General features: G+C 44.2%; 1 protein-coding gene across 2 annotated transcripts in view; it reads left to right on the top strand.

Annotated features, from left to right (window-relative positions):
- Nucleotides 1-370: 370 nt before the first annotated feature.
- The window catches only part of RPS6KC1 (ribosomal protein S6 kinase C1), an 89,326-nt gene continuing 65,270 nt past the window's right edge, over nt 371-24,426 (top strand). Inside the window, exons 1-3 of one of the 2 annotated variants that reach the window (XM_033144787.1) lie at nt 371-616; nt 7,736-7,771; nt 16,368-16,488. In XM_033144787.1, coding sequence (XP_033000678.1) covers nt 512-616; nt 7,736-7,771; nt 16,368-16,488 — 262 coding nt within the window. In that variant the 5' untranslated portion in view covers nt 371-511. Of the gene's footprint in view, nt 617-7,735; nt 7,772-16,367; nt 16,489-24,426 lie in introns of those variants that run through there. The other variant, XM_033144788.1, reaches the window with a different exon arrangement.

Below are 24,426 nucleotides of genomic sequence, written 5' to 3'. Positions count from 1 at the left end.
AAAAGAGGTGGTGGGAAAGGCCAACAACCCCGAGTCTTCGTGCTACTTTCTCTCAAATTAAATTCTGGGCAGAGGAACCTTTTTTTCTTTCGATCCTGAAAAGTGTCGCGCGCGCACAGTCATTTCATGCGCCCCATGACACTTCGCAGGACAACCCAGCCGGCCTGACTCTGCCGGCGCTTCTTCTTCAAAGGCGCGCGGGGGGGGGGGAGGCTCCATCCCGATCCCCGCGGGAAGGATCGGGCAGGGCGGGTCGGGGAGGAAAGAGAGACAGGCCAGCGAGCTGCGTCGCGGGGGCCGCCCTCGCCTGCATCGCGCGCCGGATCCACGCGGAGGAGAGGAGAGGGTGCTGCTTTAGCGGCTGCCGCCGCCGCCGCTCCCTCTCTCCCATCGCTTCCGCCGCCGGCTCGGGCTGACCCGGGAGTGGATCTTTGCAGCAGCCTGGCGGCGCTGGGCCCACGCCAAGGAAGCCACGGCCTCCGCACCTCCTGCCGGCCCGCTGCAAGCAAGGATGATCTCCCCGCAGGGACGAGGCGGGGACGTGGCCCGGTTCTACACGGTCACCGAGCCCAAGCGCCATCCTCGGGGATACACCCTGTATAAGGTCACCGCGCGGGTGAGTGAGCCTTGGGAAGAAAGGGGAAAGAGAAAGAGAAATGGGAAGGCCGTCTTCCGTGCAATCTTCGATTAGGGTCGGGGGTGTCGGTGGTGACGAACGGGTTCCTTCCCCTTCGGATCTCCGCCACGGCCCGGGCAGGGAGATCCTGGGAACCTGCCTGCCTGCAAGTAGGCAGATCGTCGGTGCGGCTCGCGGGCAGCGGCTTTCCGGCATCTTCCGAAACGGGAGAAGGCAGGATTGGAACCCAGGGCCTCTTTTGGCAACGCCCGGCGAGCATGTGCTTTTGCCACAGCGCCGTGGCCTCCTACAGGGATGGCTTTGCTCGTCCTCAATCCAAGCAGATGTCCAGATCTCTGTCCCCCCGCCCCCCATCTGCTGAGAGGAGTGAGTGGGCGGCAGAGAGAGCACCGATTCTCTTCCTTCCCGAACATCTCTATCCATTTTTCCTCGCTCTATAGGATGGAGAGAGGCGCATTTCCACTTGCACCCCACTCCAGAAGTACCCAATTGCGGGGTAGGAGGGATCATGGCATCTCCCTTCCATCTCAAATCCTCCTCCTCCCTTGTTTCCATGTATGTGGGTTTTATCTGGAGGGGAGGGTCAGCATCCTTCAAAGGAATGGATGGGATGTAGGAATAACACTGCAATCCTCTGCATGCTTAACCCGAGATAAACACCACTGAACTCGGAGGGACTGGCTTCTTGCACATTGGGTCAGGGATGTGAGCTTCCCCCAGCAGAGATGTTTTTGGGGAGAGAGCCAAAATCTGCATTATATAAGACTAGGTCAGAAGGGACAGCCATCACTATAGGTGTAGAGATGGGAAGCAGTTTATAGTTGTGCCTGATTTATGGATGGGCCTGGTTGTCCAAAGGGCAACAGGAGGTTATGGTTTGATCTGGGCTTCCAGCTTAAAGGGCAGAGGCAGGTTTTGATGGTGTAGTAGCACCCATTTGTTTCCTAGACCTGGTCCTTGAGTACAATGCAAAGAGACCATGTCCTCTCATCTGTGCTATTGAAAATGAAGGAAGAGCTAGTTTTTTTTGGTTTTTTGTGTTTTTGCACAAGTGACAGCCTAACTCAAATGAAAGCCAAAAAAATAGTCATATTTCCTATGTCTTGATCTCCCCACCCATATTTTAACATTGCCCTAAAAACATCTATTTGAGACCCAGTGTGGCATAAAATGTCCGACTAGTACCTGGAAGATGAGGTTACAAATCCTTACTTGGCTATGAAGTTCAGTGGGTAACCTTGAGCCAGTCTCTGGCTCTCTGCCACACCTCCCTCACAGGGTTGTGGGGATTAAATGACAAGGGGGAGAACTATGTCAGGAACTGGAGCTCCTTGGAGAAAAAAAAATGGGATATAAAAGCAACAAATAAGTAATCAATAAATAAAAGATTGGCACCTATAAGAGAATAGCCTCTTTTGAATTTCCATGCTCCGTTATGTCTCCGGTAAGAGACAAGGGCTCATTCAGACATTACTTGGGAGAGACCTTCATCTGCTAAGAGTCTCGGACTCTCATCTCTCTCCTGCAATCCAGCCCACATTCTCACTGCTGGGAGAAAGTAACATTTTATGCAGGCTCTACTGGTGTTAATTTAATATATTTATTTTGCAAAGTTTATATATATCTTTTTACAAAAGAAAACCTCCAAATGGTTTCCTTAAAATTTTTAAAAATTGGTATCCACCTGATTCCCTATCTGTCATTGGAAAAAATGTGAGTTTTCAATCATGGTGATGGAGATACTACAGTCAAATAAACCTGGTACAGCCTGGATTAGATGTTGCTTTCTTTTCCTTTCAGTAGCTATTACAGCAGTTGTGTGTGTGTGTCCCAAATTGTTTGTCTGTGGACAACCTGTGATCCGCAAGCTTCCATGGCATGCCTGCATTAAGTATTCATAACGTTGCATTACTATTGCTGCTTTTATTTGTTATATATTTTAATTTTTTTGGTATTTTATTAACATAAGAAGAGCCTGTTGAATCAGGCCAATGGTTCATCTAGTTCAGCATCCTGTTCTCACAGAGACCAGCCAAATGCTCATGGGAAGCCTGCAAGCAGGACATGAGGGCAACAGCAGTCTGCCTACTTGCAGCTCCCAGCAATTGGTATTGACAGTGAATGGATATTCCTTGATAGCCTTGTCCTCCATTGACTTTCTCTACTCTTCTTTTAAAGCCATCCAAGTTGGTAGCCATCACTGCCTTCTGTAGGAACAAGTGCCATAGTTTAACTCTGTGCTGCATGAAGAAGTACCGGTACTTTCTTTTATCTGTTCTGCTCCTTCCTAACATTCACCAACCTGCTACTATCAAAGGTGCACTGCTGCACCAGTTTAACAAACATTTAAACTCTAGTTATAACTGCTTCTACCTTTTGCATATTGGTGCCCATTCGACTCTTACCTTATAATTTTTCTCCTTTGTATACTTGCCAACTAAGATTTCGCTTTGTGCACCTGAGGATGTGGGCTTCAGCCCATGATTGTGTTTGTTTCAAGAAGTTTGTTAGTCTTTAATGTACCACAAGTCTCTTGGGTCACACCCAAACCCTACATTTAAACAGTCGTGACTCCCCTCCATCCCAGTCCTAGGAACTGTAGTTAGTTAAGGGTGCTGAGTTGTTAGGAAACCTTTATTCCCTGGGATTTTATTTTCAGCTGGAACTTTCCGGAACTCGGTTCCGGCACCTCTCAGGTGGCTGCCTTTGCCATTATAAGAGAACAAGGGAGGCATTCATAGTGAGTTCTGACACCTTTTTCTAGAAAAATAGCACTGCTTATTCCCCTCACAAAACTCAGGAAACTGTAGCTCTGTGAGGGGAATTGGTCTTCTAACAATTCCCATCAGAGAGCCAGTGTGGTGTAGTGGTTAAGAGCAGTGGACTTGTAATCTGGTGAACCGGGTTCGCATCTCCGCTCCTCCACATGCAGCTGCTGGGTGACCTTGGGCTAGTCACACTTCTTTGAAGTCTCTCAGCCCCACTCACCTCACAGAGTGTTTGTTGTGGGGGAGGAAGGGAAAGGAGAATGTTAGCCGCTTTGAGACTCCTTCGGGTAGTGATAAGGCGGGATATCAAATCCAAACTCTTCTTCTTTTTCTTCATCACTCTTAACCAACTACAGTGTTTTCATTGTTGGAACCTGTCCTGGGACCTGGCAGGGGTGATGTTGCTTTCCTGTCATGTTTGCAAACATCTTTGTAACACAGAGTTGGCCTGCCAATGGGCCTGGTGCCAGAAGCCAGCTCCCCATAGAGCACACCTTTGGGGGACCTGTTGTCTTCCATTCTGTGGACGTGACCAAGCCAGCATTGACGTTGCTGAGATAGGAGTGGAAACGTGCTGGGAATGTGGGCCTGGGAGAGCACGTATTTGCTTGAAACTCTGTCCTGCCATGTGATACCCAAACTCTTCCTGATGCAACACATGTAAATAGTAATAGTAATAATAATAATACAGTTCCCAGGATCCCTTGGGGAAAAGCCATGACTGTTTAAAGTGGTATGGTAATACTTTAAATGTAGAGTGCAGATGATGGGCCCTTTGTTGTCCATTCCTGGTGGTAAATTCCACAGTGCCTTTCTCTCAAGAGATAAGAAAGCAGGATTGTCCAGGAGGATGGTAGATAAGAAAACCCGGTTGTTAAATTTCCAAGACAATTCAGTTACTTCATTGTAAGCCTGAGGTGAAGTGGGGTATATGTGTGTGAGAGAGAAAAAGAGGAAGAGGGGCGTAAAGATTGTGCAAGGCATGTGAACTGTAAACAGCAAAAGCCAGAACTGTTCCACAGTTATAGATAAATGCTCTTAAATCAATATATTAAAACCTGCAGGCCCTTGCTCTTTATGAGAATTGGATTTTAAATGCAATCGCCCAAGCAAGGTTAAAGAAAAGACCCAACGCACCTGCTCACGCCCACGATAACAGTTTCCAAAAGAGGCTGGGATTCCTTTCCTCCACCTGCTCATTGCATCATGCTCCCTTGGTTTTATTTGGTTCCTGAGTAACCAAAGCAAATGCATCCGAAGCTTCAAATACCAGGGGAATAGTGCTTGTTAAAGTAATGTTAACAACAAGCATCTATGTAAGGTCTCCTCGTTTTTGTCACAGAATAGAGCCAGCCAGCAGTACAGAGTTTAGCGCTGCCGGTGGTTGCGCTTGAAGCTGCTGGCATGAACTGAGCTTACATGTCCAACATGCTGGAATTGGAGTTAAAACTTTGACGGTAAGCTTCCTTAGAATGTTCACAGTCTTCTCAGGTTGTATTGTGAAATGAGTGATAATCTGAATCAGCCTTCCTGTGATGGTAGGATTGCTTAGTCTTGGGAATTGTGGACTGCCATTGGTTGAGTTGCTGTGAAGTCACCGAAGGGCTGTGCAGCCATACGACAGGTAGTCCAGCATGAAAGCAGATTGGGAGACCTTTAGCAGTTTGAGTTCTAAAGTCGATCAGAGCCCTTGTTGAATTAAACTTTTTAAGTGTGTAGCCTTCATGCAGTGGGGGTACTCGGTTGGTTGAGTGGATGCAGAGAAGGGTTGTGGTTCAGTGCTATATACTTTGCATGCAAAAAACATCCCCGGTGCAATCTCCAGGTTTGGCTTGGAAAGATCACTGTCTGAAGCCTTGAAGAGGTGCTACCAATCAGTGTAGACATTACTGATCCAGATGGATAGATGGTTTGACTATAAGGCAACTTTATATGTTCCTATAAGTGGTATTGGAACATTTTAATGACTGCTGACCACTCGCTGCAGGTACCACCAAACGCTTTCTTTAAGAGTTGATTGGAGCTGCCTTAAGGGTACAAAGGTTATTGCCCCAATCCATCACATACAAGCTGCCTGCAGAATTGGGTTTGTCTATAGCCCCTTTCAATTGTTGCTAAAGTGGCAAAAGTTATCAGCCGGGAGTGTGGGGCAGTGGGGTTGATGAATGTACAGTACTAGCTCTGCACCTTTCTTTTCTTTTAAATTGTTTCTATTAAATATTTTATTGGGTTTCAAAAGTACATACAGCATCACTGCTATCAGTTCATAGAGTTCTTTCTAACAGGTCATTCAGTCCTCCAAGAAATATGCAAAATAACAAAAAAGGTACTAGAAGACACTCCAGGACTGGCCTTCTGAATATTTTCCAAGACAATAACACACACTATAAAGAACTCATAAGCCACCTACTCTCAGCAGCCAGGAATCAGAGAATTGTAGAGTTGGAAGTGATCATCCTGCAGTGCAGAAATATTTTGAACCCATGATCCTGAGTTTAAGAGTCTCATGCTTTACTCACTGAGCTATCCCAGAGGTAGCATCATAGCTAGACACTGGAGGGACCTGTCAGAAGTAAACATGGACCACTGGTACCAAACTATATGGGAAACAGTAGGGGACAAACAAAATATGGCACCTTCACCCCAGTGTGGCTCCCCTTTGTTACATACACAGCCCAACAAGACAACAACAGGAGCCCACTGACAGCACAGGAATCAATATTGCTCAGCACCTTTCTTGCCCTCCTAACTTGTGGATGCTGACGTTCTGAATCCTGGATCTTACTGTGCTTGTGGAGGTTTGTTTGTTTTAAAATGCTGGAAAATCAGCCTCCCCATTTCATATGGATAACCTCCACAATTGGAGGGAGGTGAGAATTGGGGTGGAAATACCCCTCACTTGTGTTAACTCTCTTTAGTAAAACCTGAAGAGGATTTGTATAGATTCATACTGAGCATACTGAGGGTTTAGATGTGGTTCTTTTTTTGTGTGCCTGCTTTTAAATGGGCTCTTAAGACTACTGGTTTCTGAACATTTTGGAAGTTGAACAGACTTCCGGAACGGTTTCTGTTTGACTTCCAAGGTACGACTGTAAGGACTGGCAATTAAAAATGACAGAATATGCAGAGCTGGCAGGTCTAACAAGTAAAATAAGAGAACAAGAAGATCAAGTATGTAAAGAGGAATGGAAAATTTTTGTGTAGTATCTGGAAAACAACTGTAAACATTTGAAAACGTTAGTAGGATTAAGGTAAATTCAACAGTATGACACATAACAAAGGAATAATAAAGGAATAAGGGAGTTAAATGGCTATGCAAGAATATGTGGGGGAATTAAAGGAACCAGGGAAGGGGAAGAAGGGAATTTGTAAATGATCGGTTTATTTTAAAGAAAGATATGAATGGGGAAATGTTTCTTTTAATGTGAATGTGGTTTTGAAAAAAAATTGTAACACTGAAAAATATAAATAAATTTTTTAAAAAGAAAAGAAAAGAAAAACATAAGTAGATTCCAGTGTTTGCATTCAGACTTGTTGGTTTGTTTCACCTATAGTTCACCCCTCCTTTTACCTGCAAGCTTTATTGTGATTGTTCTCCCATCAAGCGGGAAAGACCAGCAGGAAACTTTTGGATGCTTTCTAGGGTGTACTTTCAGTTCATACTAGGCAATGCTGAGGTCTTGGCCTGCTTGTCTTGTGAACTGGCAATGCACCTTAGAACATTCCCTAGAATATGGTACAGTACAGGGAGCTTCTGTGCTGGACACACAGGGGCTTATTGGTAGATTGGTGTGGGGGAAAGTTGAAAATTACTAATGAAGAGGGAAAGGAGGAAAAAGAGGGTTTTTTTCTTCTTATTGTGCGGTTGAACTTGCCTTTCTGTTCCCTTGCACTTCTGCATTTTTGCCTACAGTACAAAAATATGCTGAATGTGGAGTTGTAAATGACATGTTGTTTTGAAGACAGTTTGCAAAGACAGCACACACTGAGAGTAATAGGATTGGGTGCTCTTGCTCTGCCTTGCATTGGATCATGATGTTCTCATACGGTCTGAAGTGCATTGAATTCAATCTGCTTAGGCGTCAGCTGCACTCTCTATCGGACTCACATGAATTGGTTTCTACATGTATAAACCCCTCTGCAGATACGATGCTGGAATGTGTGCATATCAAGACTGGGATGGATGAGTGTAAACCTAATGAAGCATAGCCCCAAATAAAGAAAGTTTTTAAAAAATCAATATTAGATCATTGGGCGCTTTTGCATGCTCTCTCTGTGTCTCTCATTAACAAATTCAAGCACTGACAGGGCCTTTGCTTTTGTTTTTCAGATTGTTTCTCGAAAAAATCCAGAAGATGTCCAAGAGGTAACTTTTTTCTTTTAAAGCATCTTTGGTTCTAGCATCGGTATGGCACAAACTGTTTTCTCTTTATATATTGCAAATTAGAATAAGTAAGTTCTGTTCCTGTTTTAGTGACTAGATTGGCAATTGATGGTTAATCTTGTTTCTGCTGCCTCAGTTGGTCATTTGCTCGCAGGCTAAGTCTAGGGACCCTCCTGTGCAGGTGTGCACACACCTGCACACGTACACACACACACACACACACACACACAAAAAAAAAACATACGTTCCTCATCTTCTATCTGATATTTGAAAGAGAGTCCTAATGGATTGTTAAGGAAATGGGTTGCAATGCACTTTTCTCTTCCAAGTTACCATTGTGCAATAACTGCTTAGCACAATTCTAATTAAATTAGTGAGTTCCTCAGTTCTACCTTGGGGGTGTTACCTACCCAACATAACTTAACACCTGGTGGACATGAATTTTTGCCCAAAATTACAAATACAGTACACACACACACACACACACAGAGAGAGAGAGAGAGAGAGAGAGAGAGAGAGAGATAAAACAATGCAAAACCCCCAAAGCATAAGCACAGCACCACTTTCTGAAAACATCTTAAGAGCCAGGGAAACTACTCAATAGCCTATCTACAACAAATACCAGAATGATGGATGGAGAATTGGAGAGAGATGTGATCCATAACCATCTGGACACTAGACGGTGAAAGTGATTATGTAAGATTAACAGGATGCAAAATAAGAGTTGACAAAAGGAGAAACAAGGATAGGAAGGTAGGAAACTGTCTTCTCTGACAGGCAGTAGCTCTCTAGGGCCTCAGGTAGAGATGTCTGTCATATCATTTCCTACTTTTTGACTGAACATTTCCGGGATTAAATCTGGGACTTTATTCATTCACATCATGTGCTCTACCACTGAGCTGTGGCTTCTTTCCCAAGGGGAGTGGAACAATCTAAAATACTCGCAGCTGAGAAAGGCTTCACATAAACCTTCAGGCAAAAGCTTTGATGAGGTACTAGTGGAGGAGGGCTGTTTATGAGAACACAAGCAGGCCAAAGGCTCATTCAGGTCACATCCGTGCCATACAGTTAGGGCACATGGCTTTCCCAAAAAGAATCCTGGGCACTGTATTTTCTTAAGGGTGCTGGGATTTGTCCCTCTGTGAGGGATAAACTACAGTTCCCAGGATTCTTTGGGATAAACCATGTATGGTGTGGATGTGAAAGCAGTTCAGCGTCGTCTTGTCATGGTGACCACATGTGCATTTGCACATGTGAAGCCTGCAACAGGACCTCAGTCCTGCTTGCAGCAACTGGCGTACAGAAGCATACTACCTTTGACAGTGAAGGCAGAACATAGCAATCATGGCTAGTAGCCACTGATAGCTTTATCCTCCAGGCATAGGCCAGGAGGCCTGAGGCTGTGAACAGAGCAAAATAATTCCGCTTGTGCAGTTTTGGGATGGGAGATGCTCAGCCCCCGTACTGCTGAAGAGTTCACCTGGCTGCATGAAGCAGAAGAACCAATGTTTCTCAAACTTTCTTGCCACATTCCTCACGCAAGGCTTCTGCCCGAGAGACACGTTCTCTTTAGATCGAAAACTGTTTGTGCACACGAAGTAGACTTCTGGGCATGATGCAAAAAATCAGCATGTAGGAAGGTGCAGGCAGAATCAGACAAGAGGGACTGAAAAGGGCAGATGGGTCTGTAGACGAGGGATGAGTGAGAAAGGGTGAATAAGGTCAAGGAGAGTTGGGAGTCCTTAACACATGGTTCTGGCAGTATGCTGGCAGTAGAGGCTTAGTGGGTATGATTTCAATGAGATGGGATTCTAGCAGAGGCATTTTGAAATGACGGAAGAGGGTGGAAGGGAAAGCTGCATCAGTGGTGTGGGAAGATAGTCAGGGTAGGTATATCACAAAGCCTTCTCCCTTGTGGCTTCTACAGTATATTTAATATTTAAAAATAAGATCTTTGCTATAATGAAAGATGCATTATGCACTCCCACTTCACCCACAATCTAGAAATAAAACATTTTTTCATAGACTCAGTTGGTTCACCTATTTATAGCAAATTTAGTAAGCTATCTATCTATCTATCTATCTATCTATCATCTATCCTCTTCAAGGGAAATTTGGTTCACCTATTTATAGCAAATTTAGTAAGCTATCTATCTGTCAATCTATCTGTCTGTCTGTTTGTCTATCTGTCATCTTCGAGGGAAATTTGAACTTGAAGCAACCTGATCGATTTTGACAGTCCTTGGATATGGATCATTGAGTAAGAACAAATATAAAAATGGATTAATTACATAAACATTATTCCAATACTGTCAGATTGTTTGCTTCCTACTTTCTGCGTGCAAGGGTAAAAACAAGTTGCCAAATCTTTTCCTTGTTTGCCCAGTATAGTGGCGGGGGTGTGGGTGGGGTGGACAACCTGCAGCCTTCACAAATGTTGCTGGACTCCAAATTCTATAACCCCTGACCCAGTGGTCATGCTGGCTTGACCTGATGGGAGTTGGAGCCCAACAAAATCTGAAGGGCCACAAGTTCCCCATCACAATCTTTCTCAGACCTTTTCTATTTCACCTTTACGTCCGTGACAAAGGTAGACCAGCAAATGAACTTGGGACTCTCTTCCAGATTTGTCTTCTTCTAGTTTGTAATTTGTTGTTCACCTTTTCCAAGGAGGATCCTGAACTGGACATAACCTGTGAAAACTGGTTGCCATTATCATCTTCCTAAGAATAAGAGCCTGCTGGATCAAGCCAATGGCCCATCTAGTCCAGCATCCTGTTCTCACAGTGACCAACCAGATGCCTGTGAAAAACCCAGGAGCAGGACCTGAGCACAAGAGCATTCTCTGCCTCCTGAGTTTTCCAGCAGCTGGTTTCAGATGCGTTACTGCCTCTGACCATGGAGGCAGAGCATGGCCATCGTTTTGTCAGACTAGCCATAAGTGTTACATTCATGAGGCAGACCGTGGCCTGGTTCGCACATCCCTTTAAACCATAGTTAAAATACACAAGCCATGGTCTGGCTTGTCACATCATCTGAACCTGGGCTCTTGGTTTGTTTCTCTCTAGACAAACCATAAGCGGAAGACAAAGTTTGTTTTTGGCTTGCCACTTGTGGTTTATTTGGAGGAAAGAAACCACAAGCTTGGGTCTGGATGACACAACTAGTCTGCCTTTGGGTTGCTTTCCAAAAGCAGGTCAGGTCCTGCTTGTGGGCTTCCCATAGGCATCTGGTTGGCCACGATGAGTGCAGGATGTTGCATAATACAGGGCTTTGGCCTGATGTACCAGGGCATTTCTTATGTTCTTATGATATGGTTCAATGCTTGTTTGTATTAAACCATAGTTTATTTTAGCTATGGTTTAATGTGACGTGTGAACCATGTCATTCTGTTGCTGTGCTACCACCCCCAAATCTTGACATTCCTCTAGGGCTTTGTTAACAAAGCACAGTACTGCATTTCCTTTCTGGGCCTTAATGGTTTCTGAAAGTGCAAACACTAAGATGCCATACATGGTAAATCACCAGGGAGTTTTAATTTTTATAGATGCGGAAGGCAGATAATAATGCTGGTATACAAAAAGCATTTGTTTGCAGCAGTTGACTGTAAGGCATTCACTATTTCAGACTGATGCCTAAACCTTTCTCTGCATGAAATAAAATTACTTTTCAAACGGGTTTGGCTTAATGTCTCGTGTGAACCTGTTCATTGCACAGGCTCTGTTTTAAACAGAGATGTGATTCCGGTATTTCCCCCTCCCCATTAATCTGTTGGAAATGGAAACAAGACCTTCTGTTCCATGGGTGGTGAACCTTTTTCAGCTCAAGGGCCGCATTCCCTTCTAGGTAACACTCTGAGGGCCACGGGTCTGTGCTAAGTGGGGCCAGGAACAAAAGCTAATTTACTCACAAATGCCCCTCTAACCCCCCATGTAGGGAAGGAGGAAGCACTTATCAGAGTTCAAATACACCTTGTAGCCTGGCAAAAGCACTCAAGGAGGACGCAAAGTATGACAAGGGAGGGATGTGGCCTTGGGAGAGTCCTGAGGGCTAGATAGAGAAGCCTAGAGGCCTTCATTTGGCTAAGGGCCTCTTCTATGTTCTTAAAGCAGCAACAACAGCACACATAATTTATAATTTTGGAGCTATTAGTGTCTTTTGCTTCCAAACAGTTGTTCACGTGTAAACTTTGGCCCAAGTACAGGGTGAAATGCGCTCTTCGTTGTCAGAAAAGATTCTGCCATTTGTCCATATGGAATGTCTGACTTCCAGACTTGGAGATGAGGGAAATTTTCTGGCAAATAGATAGTGCAATTGTGTTTAAATTGTTTTGTTTGATTGCCAGTTGGCTTTGCTTAAAGCTAGTATTATATGCAGTATATTTTAAAATATATATAACATAATAAATAACAATAACATTAATAATAAATGAACCAAGATCATCTAGATTTTACTCTTAGGGTTAGAAGTATCAAGACCTGGAAAGAACAGTAGGGCCTATCTCCCTTTCTGTTCTTCCAATTCTTTGGAGAGAAAAAACCCCCACATTGCCAATTGCCACTGGAAAGAGGCAACACAATGTGCAAGGCATTGAGGCCCTCAGCTATGCTTAGTCCTAACTTTTGGTGTGTCCTGGTGCTTGCTGGGTCCTGCTCAGTCTGCTCCTGATTATTGCTTTAGAAAAAGGAACAGTCCACATCAGATCTTCTGAATTAGTACTGTGTTTTCTCCCCAGAAAGCCTATTCTTAATTCGAATAGTATTGCAATTTGAGTAGTCCAGCAGCTTCTATGTCTAGTTGCTTTCAGAAAATTGTTACCACGGGCAATTTAAGTGGGTGGCTGTTTAGAACTTTGTGGCAGGGCCGTCTTGAGGGGAAGGTCAAGATGGCAGCCATCTCCACTTCACCAACAGAAACTGACTGGACCGGAAGTTTACTGTTACTTCAACACTAACACTTCCACCACACCTAAGGGTGGCAAGTTAGCTTAAGGCAGGGCTGGCCGCGTGGCACACATACCTCTGCCCCAAACAGAAGGGGGCTTCTTCTGATGCTCCTCATACACTTCAGTAGGCCTACCTGCTACCTGAGGGAGCTTCCTCACTCTGCATTATAGTAGGGCTGGCCCTCTCTGGTAAAGTGGCAGGAGCTTTAAAGGGATGAGTCTAGATGTAAATCTTTGAGGTGATCGGCCTCCCTCAGAGTAAGAACCTTCCACGATTCACTTTGCAGTGAATTTGGGTAGTTGTATTTGCTTACTTCAACACCTTATCAATTTTATCTACTCCCCCCCCCCCTTTACCATAAGAATTGGCAGGTGTTTCTTGTTTTCATCTTAACCAAAGAGCTGCTCCGGTTTCTTAATTTTTTCATTCCAGCAAAAATGTTATAACTAGGTGGAATAGGCACAGACCACTTATTCTTAGCGTATCATTATTTTTAGTGGTGGATTTTCTGTTTCTGTTCTTGTGGGTGGACATTATTCTTCTCCCTTTCCCTTTCCTTTTGGTTGTTGTTAAAGAACTATAATAAGACAGAACCCTTTTGCCGTGCTTAGCATTCCTTGTAGCACCCTCCTCTTCTGCTGGATCATCCGCTCGAAGGTGCTGCAGACACGGTGGGATTCTGTTAGTTTGCTACGTAACTGCTGCAAATGAGGCTGAGGTTTTGAACCAAGGGGTAGCAAAGGGCCATATAGTAGCTCGTTGTTGTTCCTTAATGCTTCAGTAGTCAAGCTGTAGCAGCCACCATTTTTGTTAGGGGTTAATGGCCTGCAGTAGCCTATGGACAGGGCCCAAACCCAAAGTGGATGAGACCAAGTCATACAGGTGTGCAGATATAGGCACACGCATGTACACACACATGGATTTTGAAACAAAGTTGGCTGGCAGCTGAAGCATTTTGGGGTGCTGCTCGCCCCTCTCTGAGATTCTAATTTAGATGTAGTGACTTCACTGTCCTCAGGGCCAGCCCAACCTGAGGCAAAGGACAAGATGCACCCCTCCAAACAAAATTCTGTGCGCAGAATCCAGCTGGATGGACTGGCAGCCGAATCTTACTTCATTCAATCAACACCTTTATTGGCATATATAAAACAAAAACAAAAACATACAAACCACCTGTAAATATAATAACTGTACAACATACAAGACAAAAAGGAGGGGAGAAGACAATAAGGAATCCTCAGCAGTCATTGTTAGATAGGCCAGAAGTACTGGCTTTAATTCCATAGATCCTATTCAAATAATGAGCCATAATTCTAGTGAGTTCAGGGGAGTCATCCCTCAGCAGAAGCTGGACCGCGAGTTGTTTGTTGGGGAGGGCCCTGAGCCACATAAAGGATATTGATGGGCCAAAATAAAAAAAAATGTCAGAGAGAGGGCAATCCAGTATCATGTGGTCCATAGAGTCCGACACTTTCTGACCACAAGGGCAGAGTCTGTTCTGGTAGGGGATGCCTTTGAGCCTTCCGAATAGCACGGAAGACGGAAAGGCATTTAAACGGGTCAGCATAAATACTCTATGATATAATGGTGTAACCAAATCATAGAAGTAGTTAGGCATCAGTCCATGATGTGGCGGCAGCCCCAGAAAGGCAGGAGAGCATACTGAGGGCTGAGAAGGGTGGAGTTTTTGGAGTTCATTATCCAGCAACCTCTGCTTAATAAGTGCAGAAATATGTGATTCCTCAAATGACAAGAGGCAATCCACTGAAAAGCCTAGTTGCCTAAGTTTAAAGATAATATCAGAGAACCAAATACTTCAGCAGTAGTGGAGGACAGCGGCCTCCACCACATGTGAGTGTGGCAGGCTATTTCAGGGGGCAAAGGCATATCTCTGTCCCTTGGTACCTTGCCACCACTGCCCAACCACCTGGTGCCTAAAGCAGCTGCCTCACTCTGTCTAACGGAAGGGCTGGCGCTGGCTATGCTGCCAAGAGTGCCAAACTGTTTGCCTCCAACTATGGGTGACTGCAGGGGTAGGGGTTGGCAATGCGGGCTGTTGTCCCTTCAGCAGTTAACTGTAACCTCCAGATTCCAAGCTATCGGTTTTATTTTGTTTTTCAAAAACAGTGTTTTCTAGCATTTGTCGAGATAAAAGGCAAATGTTCTTCCCACTTTTGTGTGTGAGAAATGAGTGCGCGCCCCACCTGCCTTTTAGTGTTTTACTTTGTCCTGGCCTGGAAAAACACCCTGCAGATGCCCAGGCCTCCAGTCTTTGTTCTGCCTTTATATTTGTAAATAAAACAGATATTACAGAATGCTGCAAGTCCCCATTGATATTTCCTTCGAAAGGAAGTCACACCCCCAGGTTAGCGCTATGCCTGGAACTTCTTCCTGCCCAGCAAAGTGAGGAGCAAGCGAGGAGCATGTGATAGTACAAAGTAAAATTTATATAGCAGAGACTAGGCAACCTGAAATGATTTTATGTGTCCTGGGGGTGTCTTTTCCTGGTGTTCTACAACCCATGTTTATACATATTGCATAATGTTTGAGGTGCAGAGGAGGAATTGAGAGAAGGGCTGTAGTTCAGTGGTAGAGCCTTCTTTGCATGCTAAATGTCCCACGTTCAAATCCCTGACATTTTCATGTAGGACAGGGAAAGAAATGCTGGGCCCCTCCAGATTGCTGGTTGTTGTGTGTCTTTGTTTTGCGGGTTTATTCTGCAGCATGTCATTGATTTAATAATAGAGTGTTGGGGTGGATTTGTACTGCATAGTCTATGCATCATTCTGCTTTATTAGTTGCTTTGCAATGTTCCCACAACAAAAGCGAGACACACCCGTGGGGATGTTCATGATATAAAAAGTCACAGGATTTTAGCAGGAAGCTGCAGGATATGCACGTACTGGGAATGAGGCAATATGTCTTCCTTGAAACCTTTGCAGGTGCAAATAGTATTGAAAGTAAGGTCGTGTATAACTGCCCTGATAACACAAATCACAGAATCATAGAATCGAAGAGTTGGAAGGGACCATTTAGGATCATCTAGTCCAACCCCCTGCAATGCAGGAATCTTTCACCCAACGTGGTGCTCGAACCCAAGACCCTGAGATTAAAAATTTCATGCTCTGCTGACTGTGCTATAATCATGAATGCACAATACAAAGCAAATTGAATTTGGGGTGGGGTTGGGGGACTGTCCTGAAACCCTGCAGAGCTGCTGCTATTCAGTGTAGTCGACAATACTAAGGTAGATGGACCAGTGGTCTAACTCAGCATAAAGTAGCTTTCTTCTATTAACCAAAATCCACAAATGCCCTTTCGGTTGATGGGGGTGGAAATTGCTTAAGTTCAAGCACAGCAGCAGCTTGCGTAGTTAAGTAGTTTATGGACTGCCTTGGAGATTAACTGTTGCTTAACATATTGGCTGAACGATACTTCGCAGGGATGCGGGTGGGCGTACAGCAAGGGCAAGATTTGATTAATAGCTGCAGTTAAAGAGTTTAGTGACTTTTAAAAACATCTCATAGGGAACGTATAATACGCTACTGTGTTGGTTTCTGCCATTCTTGGTAAATGCTCAATTAGCAGGAATAAATTGCCTCATGGGTGTTTGTTTTCTGTTTTCACTTCAGATAGTCGTTTGGAAGAGATACAGTGACTTTAAGAAATTGCACAAAGAACTCTGGCAGATTCATAAACACTTATTCAGGCATACAGAATTGTTTCCTCCTTTTGCTAAAGCAATAGTATTTGGTAAGCATATATACTTTTTTTTAAATTTGCTAAAATCATTTGGGAATGATTGGTGAATAAATCTGTGGATTTTCAGAGTTCTGTATTGTGCTAGCATTGTTTTGATTCTGCCAAAAGCAACATAGTAACTGAAGTATATTGTGTGTGATCAGTTTAATAATAATAATAATACCCCACACATCTGGCTGGGTTTCCCCAGCCACTCTTTTAAATACTAGTAACTGGTATTGCATAAAGAAACAAAAACCCACAAACCTCTCTTCACCCACTAGGATGGGTCTATAACATGTGCTAAGTTTTAGTAGTGACTGTAGAAACTTAGACATAAATGATAGTGCAGATCTGCAAACTTTGCAGGGAAACACTTCTGTGGATTCAGTGTAGACCCAACGCTACTGAATATTTTCTTTTCTTTTCTTTCATATTTTCATATCCAAGAGCTCCTTAAGCTTTTCTTGTTACTTCCTTCATTTGTGGAGATTCCCCCTTCCTTTTATTTTTTAAATGCACCAAGCTGTTAACCACAATTTCTGCATGGTCTTTTTTTCTTTTCTTTTTTTTAATAACCATGTGGTTAGCTCCAAACCACAGTTGGCTGTTGTGCTGATCTGTGAGTTGAGATAACTGTGGTTAGTCATGTGTTAGCTCTGAAAAATGATTAGGAAAGGGAAATCTCATGCGCTTGAGGCTGCAAGGCATTCCTGGTATTATAACCCCAATTGCACGGAAAGGGTTTCTATACTTCCAAGTGTGATTATCTTCTTAAAAACAAGGAAGTTTAGTATTTCTTCCAAGTTAGGGCAGAGGGGGCTCGCCTGGCGGGTCAGAGCCGCAGTGTTAGTTTCCTGGCGGCAGGGTTGCTGCTGCTTACCAGGGAGGCGGAGAAGATTGGGAGGGTGGCACGGTGCAAATGCACTTGTGGAGTGCCGGATTGACTTCACCACTGCCCTCACACACTGCACTGACCTCTCTGCTACCTCCTCCTCCCAGTAAGTGGGAAGAAAGCTATCATTATGGCTCTGCCCTACTGGGTGAGCTGCTGTTGAATTCGAGGTGGCAAACATGGTGTTTTTCAAATGTTGTTGGACTGCAACACACATATCTTCCCTGCCTATTGGCCACCCTGGCTGGGACTGATGGGAGTTGGAGCCCAACATAATCTGAAGGCCACTTTGTTGGCTACCCTTGTACTAAATTAAACAAGAGAGGAATTGCTATGACAAAACAACCATGATAAGAGAGAGAGCTAGCTTGGTCTCACAACTTCTGCTAGCACCAAGAATGAGCCTTGTATTAGGCTGCAGAAAGGCTTTCTTTCCTTTGAGCTTTGCAGTTTCTCTGGGTTTCTCCATTGCAGAATAACATATTGGCCCAGACTGAATGGTTTTTTTGTTTTTTGTTTTGCAAGGCTCGTGCCGTGGCTAGAGCAGGATTGGGCCACACTTGGCTACCGCATTGCCACAGAGCATTAAGTTTTTAATGAGCTCAAGGACATGATGCTGATGTGCCCAAAAGACTTGGCAAGGAGAGAGGGGGGAGGCAGCCTATTTCTATAATGTAAAAGTCTTCCTGGTTAGTATACAGAGCTGCTGAGCAAGTGGTCCAAAAGCAAGTGACAAAATTATTGCGTCACTGAAGTGGCAGGCAGCTGTGACGTTTGAAATACATGCACCAGGGCTTCCCCGATTTCTTGTTGCAATTGCACCTCTTCCTGCTGAATGCAAGGACCATGTTCGTGGTGGGGACTATAGTTCAGTAGAAGATAACCTGGTGCCATCTTTGCATTCTTATGTCAGATAGCAGTGATATGAATCACCTCTGTGCCACACTCAGTGGAGGCTTAAAGGTAGCAAGTTCAGGACCCACTTAGAAATGTGCCATATGTGTACAAATAGTGATGCCGCCCATCAAACTATATTCATTATTAGGGACTGTGCTTTTGCTCTCTTTGCTCACTAACCCCACCTGCCCCCTGCCAACCCCTCTTGCCAAAGCCACACACTCCTGCTAGAGCTCGCAAAATTTCCTCAGTTTACCTGGGCCACCCGCTTACTTGCTTGCCTCACCAACCCACCTGTCCTAAGCACCCACCATCTCTGAGGGGTTCCTGAGAAAGAAGCCTGCTAGCCTGGAGGTGGGGTGGGTGGGTGGGTGATGAAGGAGAGAACAAAGCTTCTTTCTCCCCTTCATTTCTCCACCTGCCAATGCTGTGGGAAGTGTGAGAAAGAAGCCTGACCACAGGCCTGGGCTTCCAGTCTGCCTACTGGCCTGCCCGCCTGCCTCCATCTCCAGTTCCCTCCCTTCTTGCTCCCCCCCCCCCACATAACTGAGAGCCCAGTTATTCCTCATGCAGTTCACTGCCCCACCTGTCTGTGGCCAAGTGAACGACAGTGTGATAACATTCGTAGATTTTCATTATATGTATAGAAAAACACGTTTGATGATATTGGAGTGTGTACTTCCCCAAGTGTATTTGGCTAAGTTCTCTGCCACATGTTGGAAGTTATGTAGCACATAGTTCAGATGGTGCAGATATTATATATACACCTGTATACTTTTTGCCCTGGCTTTCTATGAAAATACTGATATTTTCAGATGGCCAGCTACACTTCGCACTAAAAACTCCAGAGCATCTCCTGCCTTTTATTCACCTAAAGTTCATTAAGATCAGCCCAGGATTCCCTGACCAGTGCCCCCTTTATTGTTGTGTGGATGGGAGACCCTGAACCTTCTCCCCAGTGACTCTCTCCGTTGGGAATCCCCTCCCCAGAGAGGGACATCTGGCTGGCTTCCTTTTATCATTGATCTTTCAGACGGTAGACAAAATCTTCCTGCTTAAGAAAGCATTCTGATTGCCACATTAGCTAGTGAGATTGTGACTTTTATTTTATTTTTTACTGCTTTTTGAAAACTGTATAAACTATTTTTTTGTGTTAAACTGTTTTATTGTTGTTTATTCATTTATATGATTATGCCAGCCATTGTGAGAGGCATGTGCTGATCATGGAGGGTAGCAGTATTAAAACATCTAAGTTGGCAAGTATTATTCCATCCTACTGGGTACAGTTGACTGGTAAGGGCAGAAGGTGTTTGTAAGTCGCTTTGGGTTGCCTTGGGCAAGGCAAAGCAGCCAACAAATTTAATAAAGAATAATAGTAAGATATGGGGATGCCATTGAAAGTGACTGTTGTTCTCTAAACCCCAAGGTTGTTTTTTTTGCCTTAAATTTTGAATTAATTGGGTAATAATTTAGCCAGTCTGGCACATATTCTTTCATCTCTTCTAATTTTTTTTCATTTTTGTTTCTCCTTCTGAAAAATCTAATAACTCATTGTAGGTACCTCATTTATCCCCCATGTTAATTTTACGTTTGACTTCCAAATCTGAAGTGTCAGGGCTCCCTCTCTCCAGAGAAACTTGGGAATTGGGTGAGGGCTGTCCTCTTGTTTTGTTTAATAAAAAAAGGTGAGCTTGTTTTTCAACTGCTGATCCTCAGATAGCCAAAATGGCACCATCTGTACCCCAGAGGAAGATGCTGGCAGGCTTGGAGGAGTTTCAAGGTTGGCAGAAGCACAGATCAGCTCAATGAGGACTAATCCTGCTCCGGGAGCATGGGATGTTGAATGTCTGTTGGTGGTGGAGGAAGCAGGGAGGGTGGTATGGGATGTCTTGGATGAGGTCATGGCTGGTTGGCTGGTGCTCTGAACAGGAGCACTTGATGCTGCAACATTTTGTTGCAGGTCCCATTTCTCTAATGTAATTTCCAGCATGCTTGTAATAATGCAGCAATTCTGAGGAGTTCCCTAAAGGAAACAATGATGAATAGAACAGTCCCCCCCCCCCCACTTTCAAACCATCATCTCCTCACCTCCCTGGATGCTTTTAGTGAGTTGCATGGGCAAGATTAGAATTCTGGGTAAAATGTGCTCTGAAAGTGGCATTGTTTAATTTCTCTGCTCAAGCAGAGGTTGTAAAATATTCAGCGTCGTGATTGGGTTTTGTGGGTTTTGGATGTGAGTGTGTGTGTGTTTTTAACAACTGCTTGCACCGGGAACAAGAGTTGGCAAGAGCAAGAGCACAATAGAAGGGCGGACGAATATTTGGAAGGAGGAGAGTAAGACTGGAATGTTTTGCGCATTTGGAATAGTAAAATTAAGGCGATGCGCCTGACAATTATTGCTCGTTAGTTTTCTCTCATTTTTTTTTTGAAAAAGCAAGAACTAATTCCCCTGCCTTCAATACATTTTGTAACACAAAATAGGGACGAAAACCTATTGTTACATGCTCCTTTGTTCTGTAGACCTTCCCAGTCAAGGATGATGGGGGGTTGGAATCCGTTTGGAGGATACCATGTTGGCTAGCCCTGTCTTGGTGTATATACAGAACAGAATATCCACAGAACAGTTAACCAAAGTACCCTGCGTTGAAATAAAAGGATGTAGCGTGGAAGGCAGTGCTAGTTACCACTGGACCAGAGCCCACCAAATGTCTGCAGGCCACATTCATGAACCGAAATGAATTCTCTGAGTGCAAGTCCTTACGTTGCAATGCAAGTTGTTAAGCCTTCAAAAACTACTAGGGGCCAAGCTGATCTTCCCTTTATGGAAATAATATCAAAAAGAGGGGAAGGCAGCCCACTTCCAGCAAGGCTTAGTTCTCTGGGTGATGCGGGAAGCCAGAGTGTGCCCATTCTCCTCCTCTCACCTCTGTAGCCACACAGCAACTTGAATAAATGTTTTCTAAATACTTCCGTAGTCTGGGAGAGCTGCTACATTCCTTTCTCTCTACACCCTGTCCCTCTTTGGAAAATGGGTGGAGAGCTAAGAATTCCCCTGTTCCCACAAAGCTTCAAAGATGGAAAGCCGATGTATTGTTCTTATGGTGCTGCTACAATAGAGACCTGTGCACCACGGGGTTATAAGAACCCTTTGATGATGGGGAATGAGTTCATGCTGATTTCCTGAATTTTGCTTGGACTTTTCCACCTTCTCCACTGGATAGACAATGCTGGCACGGAGCACGGAAACCAAAAGTTAATGACAATAGACCCAGCTGCTCAGCTTTCTTTGATCTTCGGTCCTGCTCCCAGATCTAGCTCCAGAAAATTAACTTAACAACCCTGTACGCACCTACTCAAAAGTGAGTGCCACTCAGTTACTCTTAGGTAAGTGCGCATGTCAGAGGGTAGCCTTAATCAATATTTTAAATTCCTGTTCCCCTTCCTTGTGAGGCTCTCTCGAAGTGGCTCTTGAATGATTACAAATGTTACACGAAAGATCCTTTCCCTCTACAACTTGGTCTCTACAGCTCACACCAGCCCCAGCCAGTATGGCCACTGCTGAGGGATAATGGGAGTTGTGGTGTCACAACATCTGCAGGATACCACATTGTCAGCTCCTGCTTCATTCATTCATTGAAGAGACAACTAATACACAAGCAATGATCCTAGTCAACGTGGCACAGAGCAATAATGCATCTTTCTCACTCAGAAGCAAAAGTCCTCTTAAAAACCCTAGGCTGTGCAACTTTTCTAAATGGCCGAAGTGAATTGGCCATAGTAACTGGCGTAGTCTTTTATAATTGACCCGTGTTAGAAAGTCAGATATTAAAAACCAGGTGCCAAATGGCTCCTAAAACCAAAGTTTCATACGCCAAAACCGAATGGCTAGTTGCCATTTTTGGGCAAGAGCTGGCTGTAAAGTCTTACTTTTCAAATGAAGGACTGACTGTGATTGATTCTCAGTTAAACATCTGGCTAATTTAGATGACAAACTTGAGCTAGGCTAAGAACTTTGAGAACTTGAAGAAGAAAAGCCACTTGACCCAGGGACAATCCACAAATATCTTGGCCTATTCCTACCCATCTCTTTTAATGGCGGCATGGACCATTCATAACGTAAGAACATTCTTCACAACTGTGAGCAAGTGAAGACAAACGGCGACAGTTAACTATAACATCTTTCACTGAGCTCCTGCTTAGGCTGCACAGAAAAAGTATTTTGGTTCCTGCAATAAAATATAACGGATAGAATTCTACAGGGTGCGGTTATTAGTGTGTGAAAACAGTCCAGATCCAAGGATCCCCAGGTAGGCGCCTCCGGATGGTGGAGATGTCAGACACCATCCTGGCGCCCAGGCATCTTCACTTGGCCGCAGGTGGCTGATAACCAGGTGCAAAGTGCGCCAATGCCTGGCCAATTTCGAACACTGATTATGACGCTACAGTGAAAAGTCCTTGAAGGGCTGTTTCAGTGTATAAAGTTAAGAATCCAAGAAGATGCTGGCTTCTAGATCAGGCCCGTGGCCTGTTTCATCCAACACCCTCTGCTCATAGCAGCCAGTCAGATGCTAATGGGAAGCCTGCAAGCAGGACTCCAATTGTGTTGGCACCCTCCCCTCTCACTGTTCTACCAACTGGTATTCAGAAGCACAGTGTCTCCTGCTATGGAGGCAAAGCATAGCTATGGTGGTTAGCAGGCTTGCCTTCCATGTACATGTCTCATTCTTTTTTTAAAGGTTGTATTTTTAATATGTTTTCCCCAAAGAGATACATTGCACGGAAAATAGCATAACCAAGGAACATTACAGCTACAATCAAAATAAAAGTGTCTTTCCATCAGGGTTTGGGAGGTCTGTTTCTGCTAGTCATGTGGAAGTGTGCGAAGCAATACAAAGCCCTCAAACTGCTTCCATGATGGCTGGAACTCGGCCTCTCCTGTAAGATTTTGTCAGGCATTACCCAGAGCCTTTCAAGCCTATTTCTGCAAATATAAGGGACATAACACCGGTCTTGGAAGACCTGCATTGGCTCCCAGTACGTTTCCGAGCACAATTCAAAATGTTGGTGCTGACCTTTAAAGCCCTAAACAGCCTTGTCCCAGTACAGTGGTACTTCGGGTTACAGATGCTTCAGGTTACAGACTCGGCTAACCCAGAAATAGTACCTCAGGTTAAGAACTTTGTTTCAGGATGAGAACAGAAATTACGTGGCAGCGGTGCGGCAGCAACAACGGGAGGCCCCATTAGCTAAAGTGGTACCTCAGGTTAAGAACAGTTTCAGGTTAAGAACGGACCTCCGGAACGAATTAAGTTCTTAACCTGAGGTACCACTGTATACCTGAAGGAGCATTTCCACCTCCATTGTTCAGCCCGGACACTGAAGTCCAGCTCTGAAGGCCTTTTGGCGGTTCCCTCACTGTGAGAAGAGAACCAGGCAGAGGGCCTTCTCAGTAGTGGCGCCTGCCCTGTGGAACGCCCTCCCACCAGATGTCAAGGAAGTAAACAACTATCTGACTTTTAGAAGACATCTGAAGGCAGCCCTGTTTAGGGAAGTTTTTAATGTCTGATGTTTTATTGTATTTTTAATATTTTGTTGGAAGCCACCCAGAGTGGCTGGGGAAAACCAGCCAGATGGGCGGGGTATAAATAATAAATTATTATTACTATTACTATCATCATCATGATCTTAGCTACACAGGTGAATTTATAACGTTATAAATGCATCATTAAAATGTGCATAAACACGTGTAGAGCAGCAATCCAAAGTCTGAAAATTTCAATTGGGAGCTGTATTTTTTTTTTAGCTCCCCCCCATAGTGTTTTTTTTATATCTATGTAGATCCAGCCAAGGTCTAAAAGCTTGCTTCCCTCTCACCTCCACAATGAAGGCTGGTGGGGTTGAGAAAGCTGAATTCATCACCCAATGCAAAAGATAAAGTATTTATGTAGCATTTCAAAATATAAATATTACTACCATTTTGTGTTGTAGTTTTGGCCATCATGGTCATATTAACCACAGAAAAAAAATGAAATGAAATGTGCACTGTTAATATTATCTTTACATTAAAATAGACCAAAATACTACTACTAAATATTCAACATACAAAAGATGACAAAAGAATAAAACAAAAATACGCATTAGAGTACAAATGGTCAAGA

This window comes from Lacerta agilis, chromosome 3, assembly GCF_009819535.1.
Source record: "Lacerta agilis isolate rLacAgi1 chromosome 3, rLacAgi1.pri, whole genome shotgun sequence".
Taxonomy (NCBI): domain Eukaryota; kingdom Metazoa; phylum Chordata; class Lepidosauria; order Squamata; family Lacertidae; genus Lacerta; species Lacerta agilis.
Note: the sequence above shows the minus strand (reverse complement) of the source record. Positions and strands in the feature narration are given on the sequence as shown.